A 5,083-nucleotide genomic window follows, 5' to 3' on the forward strand; every position below is an offset into this window, starting at 1 on the left:
GGAAGCCCAGTGAGCTCCCCTCACTGGGGCGAGGAGATACCACAGCCACAGGGTCTTCCTTCTCCTGGCTGGGCTTTGCCTCCAGATGTCCCGCTCAAGTCTCCCCGCTCAAGTCTCCCCGCTCACCGACCCCCTTTATATTATGAGAGGGGCTCTAACTCCCCCCCTCCGTGAAAACAATAAAGAGAAATAGAATGGCTATTGCTGTCGTGACTCATGTGGGCCCTGGACAGGAAGGGCCCCACTCACCTGCCTTCAAGGGAGAGAGGACCCTGGAGCTCCTGCTGAGAAAAAGACCTCAGCTGTGTGGGGGCTTGTGCCTCCTCCCTGCGGCAGGTACACCTCCCCCCCACACACACACCACTACCAGGGGCTCTAACAGAGAGGGAGAACAGGGGGAGAGAATCAGGTTCCAGCCACCTCAAAGGAGGGGCTTCAGCCAGACGCCCACCCCAAGCTTCTCCACAGAGCGGGTCGGCTTCCGAGACAGCCTGGGACGTCAGTGCTGGGACAGGAACCAGCGGCAGCAGCGCCTTCGCCCGCCCCTGATGTGCAGATCCTAAGGGGCTGCCTTTGCCTCCTGGGCCCTCTCAGCCCCACTGGAAGTGAGCAGAGCAGGGGAAGAGGGGGTGGGAGCCCGCCAGGCCTGTCTCTGTGAAGCTGGATGAGGGGGTGGCATTCTCAACTGGGACCTGGCAGGTGGCCCTCGCGGAAGCAGATCCAATTCACACGCAGGTGTGCCCTGAGCGGGGCCCTAATTCCTGACCCTGGGACGTGCCTACACCTCTCCCTACCCAGTACCCACCCCCGGAGCTGCCAGAGAAGATTCTGGGGTGGGACTGCAGCCTCCACCATCCAGACCCAGACTCTGGTCTCCTGCTGCAGCCGGCCCTGCTCCCAGGCAGCCCTTGGACGTAGGAACCAGCCGGAGCCCTGCCTTTGCCTGGAGTCTGCGTCCTCTCCGGTGCTTTGCCTGGTAGGGCCTCACTTTCAGGTCATTGGCTCGCACCAGACACAGCCAGGACTGGAGGGGGAACACACCATGGTGTCATCGCCAGGGGGTCAGTGTGAGACGCTGAGCCCGGGAAAGTGGACCTCTCATCCGCCAAACCCACCAGCCCCATCTCTGTAGGCGGAGCACGTGAGGCAGGCAGGAGGGGCCGCTCCAGGAACCAGAGAAGTTCTCATTCTCTCACTTCTTCCTCCCACCCCTTCCCCCGGGACCATTCCTTGCCCACAGGTGCTCCTCCTTCCCAGTCTTACACACACACACACACACACACACACACCCCACCCCCACCTATGCAGGTGCCTGAGGAGGGAACGGCTGGCAAAGGCCCCTGGGATCCACGGGGACCCCTCAGTGCAGGCTCCCTGGGCGGGACCTCTCTGGAGCCCGCCCAGCGCTGGAGAGTGGAATCCCCAGATCGGCCTCCCCGCTGGAACCCGAATCCCAGCAAAGCCCGCCCCCCACAGCCCGCTGTTTGAATAGCTCCTTTGCCCAGGAGTTCACACCCTTTCAGGACAAGTTATTTCCAAGTTCCTGGCTCTTCAAAGGTATGTCCTGTAGTCACCTAAGTTAGCTGCCTTCCAGAGCCCCTCCCCGGGCCTGTCCCCGCCCACCCACCCCCCACTCCGTGCTTGAAGACGAGCATGTTATCTCTCTGCTCGTCTTTCCAGCGTAGCCGTGGAAACCGCTGGCTGGCTGGTAGCTGCATCACAAGTCTGCCCCTTGCAAGCTCCCATTCACGGCGCGTTTACCTGGGTCAAGGGCCATGCTGAAATTTCCCGCGCATTATATCATGCCGTGCTCGCTACAACCCGTTTCACAGACGCGGAGTCCGGGGCTCAGAGAGGCCATATCCCTGCCCGAGAGCGCACAGGCGGGGAGTGATGGGTCCCTGTTTGGGCCTGGGCCCCTCTGACCCTGACACCGACGCGGGGTCCCTCTGTCGGACTGCCCTCTGCGACAGGACCGCGGACAAACTGCCGGGTCTCCGTGAGCCTTGGCTGCCTCCTCTAGAGCGAGGGTACCAGTTATCACCCTCACGGGGCTGCCGACAGGGCTACACCCCCTGGCACACAGCAGGCTCCTTTTCCCAACAGTCTGCACATGGTGTCATCTCGAGACCCCTCGCCTGCACTGCCTCCCTTCCCCCTTTCCCTCCTGAACCTTTGGCTATTCCTGCCCCCGCCGGAGGTCCACAGAGAGAGGCTGCATTTTTGATTTGCTTTATTTAGCCCGTGTGGGCGCAAGGCACAGGCTTTGGCCAGAGCCTAGGGTGCGGGGGCAGGGTCGGGCTGGCGCGGCCCTGGGAGGGAGGGAGAGGAGGCAGGCGGCGGCATCACACGTCCGTCTGGCTGAGCTCCCTGTGGGGAGAGGGCAGGACATGGCAGCCTGAGCAGGTGGTCCTCACCGCCCAGGAGACCTCAGGCCACCCCTGGGTCCTTGTTCTCCTCCCCCAACCGCTCATGTCACTCACCCCCGCACCCATGTCAGCCCCAAGGAGCCGGCACCCAGGACAGAGGATCAAACCCACCTGGGGGCAGCTCTGTGGGGGGACCCCCACTCCGAGAAGTTCAGGGTGTCTTCTTTGTCTCTTTTCCCGTATCTAGGAGGGGAGAGGCAGCTGGGGCAACCAAGAAGCACTGCGCCAGGCGCCAGACCACCTGCCCCATTCCTGCCCTCGGGCACCACCCTGCCCTCGGCCACAGGGCCGGTGCCTGGTCAGCGGAGAGGTTCTGCTCCCCCAAGAACACGGAAGGGGAAGGGGCTGGGGCCTCCCTCCCGCTCTCTCTCATACACACCTGGGTCTGGTCAGCATGTTGATGTACCTGCGGAGCTCAGCCGCATACTGGGCCATCTGCTCCGGTGTGGCGTTGTCCCCTGGGTACTCTGGCTCCAGCGGGGCCCCACAGGCACCCAGTGGCGGCTGCAGCAGCAAAGCCACGCAGGTAGACAGGAGCAGCAGGGAGAGGCAGCGGCGGGCAGAGGCCATCTGAGGAGCAAGGAGTGGAAGGGGAGGTAGAGGTGGAACAGAGCCCACCCGCCCAGCCCTCGACCCGTCAGCCCAGGGACAAGAGGGCAGAGCAAAGAGCCATTGGACCCGGCCACCCACCCCAAGACCCTGCCCCAGGAAGCACAGATTGCTCCCCCCATGGGCAGCGCAGCGGCCGGAGCTCCGCCGGGGCCGCAGCAGAGCAGAAACGTGCAGCAGAGGAAGTGAGGACGCGGGGCAGGAGGCACAGGACGCACGGCGCCCAAGGCCTGATGGCTCTGAGGAGGCAGGGGTGGCGGATGGGTTGGGGGAGGGTTTGTGGGAGCAAGGGCACTCCTCACCCTCGGGGCAGGGCCCACAGACGGACATCGTGAACCGAAGGACAGAAATCAGGGGCCTGTGGGTCTGCCCCCGACACCCCCCCCTGACCAGGGATGCCGTGCGGATACAGTCACAGTCACACTCCTGGACCCCGATCACTCTCGAGGTCGAAGTCACCCACACCGCTGGCCACACACAAGCACAGTCTTCTAGTCAACTGCTCTTCTAGGTGACAGATGTGACAGGTATAGAGCCAGACCCACGCAGGAGCTCAGGCCTCCGGGAGCCCCCACCCGGCAAAGCACCGAACCTTCCCCCCTCGTCCCAGGCCCCAGCCCCAGGGACTCGGTCCCCCAGAGTCCTCCAGACCTTGGGACGGACTGTGAGCCCCCTTACCCTGAATCCCGAGCAAGTGGGCCCTGGACCGAGCAGGTGCCTGCCTCAGGTGGGGTGGGTCCCCGCTCTCAGCCTGGCCCCTTTATAGTCCTCAGCCCCCCAGAGTCCCCGCCTTCTGTCAGCCTCTCCCGCTCCCCAGCCCTCACCCCTCCTCCCACGGTCTCCCTGGTACCCGCGACGCCAGCCAGCTCCCTGGGGCCAGGGACAGGAGAGGGCCAGGTTGTGAGTGCCAGATGCAGCCGTGTGATGGGTAGAAGTGAGCCTCCCGTGGGCCCCCGTCTGCCTTTGGGCACCAGCGCAGGCTTGGTCCACGGGGGACGGGGCTCGGGGATCTCAGGACGAACGAGAGGTTCTGGCTGCAAGCCCCAGAACAGCCCCCCTCCCGCAAGGACTGACCCAAAGCATCAGAGGAATCTCCTCGGGGCAAAGGGGGGCTGGGGCAGAAGATTGATGCTCTGAGACCCCGCTCTGAGACCAGGGATGAGGGATGGGGACTCGAGACTTCCTTTCCAGCCTGTGGTTAGAACCAGGTGGAAACAGGGCAGATGCCTCAAGTGGCTGGGCAATGCGGCAAGAGGCGGGGCTCCAGGCAAGGGGAAACCCACTCTCTGGCTGGTGGGTGGGAGGCAAAATGAGAATTGAGGTGCCTGGGTTCAGGGAAAATGGGGGTGCCAATTTCTGGTAGCCACTGCAGAGCCCCCATCCGGGGGAGCGATACAAGCCGGCACCACCTGTAAAGCCTTGAATTTTCCCGAGGGCCCCCAGGGCCGTCACCTCACCGAGTCCCGACAACAACCCATTTTACGGACTCAGAAACGAAGGCTCGGAGACATCACTAGTCTGACATAGCTAGTCGGTGGCAGATTCCAGGTGTGAAGTAAAGTCTAACTTCAAAATCGGGACTCTGTTTTGCTAAGTGGGGCTGTCAAAGTTTTGCTATAATTCCCCACTTTTTATCTGAAAAGCGTGAGGCTCACAGCGGGGAAGACACTCACAGCTGTCTCGGACTCGAGTTCTGGCCTAGAATGCAAACCCCACTGATCCCGGCAGCCCCCCACCCCCACCCAGGAGCCTCCACATGCCCCCTGCTCTGTGTCCCTGTCCTGCCCCAGGCCAAGGAGCAGTAGGCGGCTGCTTCCGGTTGACACACAAAAGCCTGAAAAGGGAGCAAAGGACCATTGACCCCTGACCCCCGAGGTCCGGCTGCCCCAGATCAAGACGCCCCGAGCGTGTGTTAGGAGACGAGTCTGCGGAGGGGGTGCGGACCGCTCGCAACACCAAGATAGCGAGGAAACACCGGTGCCCTGCCTATTGCTCTCAGTTCTGACTTCTGCAACACGAACAATAAGTCGCTCCAACCGGCGACT

The 5,083-nt window shown here is 63.0% G+C and overlaps 1 protein-coding gene across 1 annotated transcript; it reads right to left on the minus strand.

The window, feature by feature from the left end:
• Positions 1–2,220: 2,220 nt before the first annotated feature.
• Positions 2,221–3,781, minus strand: PPY (pancreatic polypeptide). The gene is made up of 4 exons (XM_045837461.1): positions 3,717–3,781; positions 2,809–2,999; positions 2,541–2,612; positions 2,221–2,370 (listed from the first exon to the last, which is right to left on the minus strand). The coding sequence occupies exons 2-4, from the start codon at positions 2,997–2,999 to the stop codon at positions 2,346–2,348; spliced, it is 288 nt and encodes a 95-aa protein (XP_045693417.1). The 5' UTR covers positions 3,717–3,781; the 3' UTR covers positions 2,221–2,345.
• Between the last annotated feature and the right edge of the window lie 1,302 nt (positions 3,782–5,083).

Source organism: Phyllostomus hastatus, unplaced genomic scaffold (assembly GCF_019186645.2).
Source record: "Phyllostomus hastatus isolate PE091 unplaced genomic scaffold, TTU_PhHast_1.1 phas_contig_210, whole genome shotgun sequence".
In the NCBI taxonomy this organism is placed as follows: Eukaryota; Metazoa; Chordata; class Mammalia; order Chiroptera; family Phyllostomidae; genus Phyllostomus; species Phyllostomus hastatus.

Coding starts and splice junctions, on each gene's coding strand:
- PPY (XM_045837461.1), bottom strand. CDS start 2,999: ATGGCCTCTGCCCGCCGCTGCCTCTCCCTGCTGCTCCTGTCTACCTGC. Junction 2,613..2,808: donor AACATGCTGACCAGACCCAG/GTGTGTATGAGA, acceptor CTCCCCTCCTAG/ATACGGGAAAAGAGACAAAG. Junction 2,371..2,540: donor CCCCACAGAGCTGCCCCCAG/GTGGGTTTGATC, acceptor CTCTCCCCACAG/GGAGCTCAGCCAGACGGACG.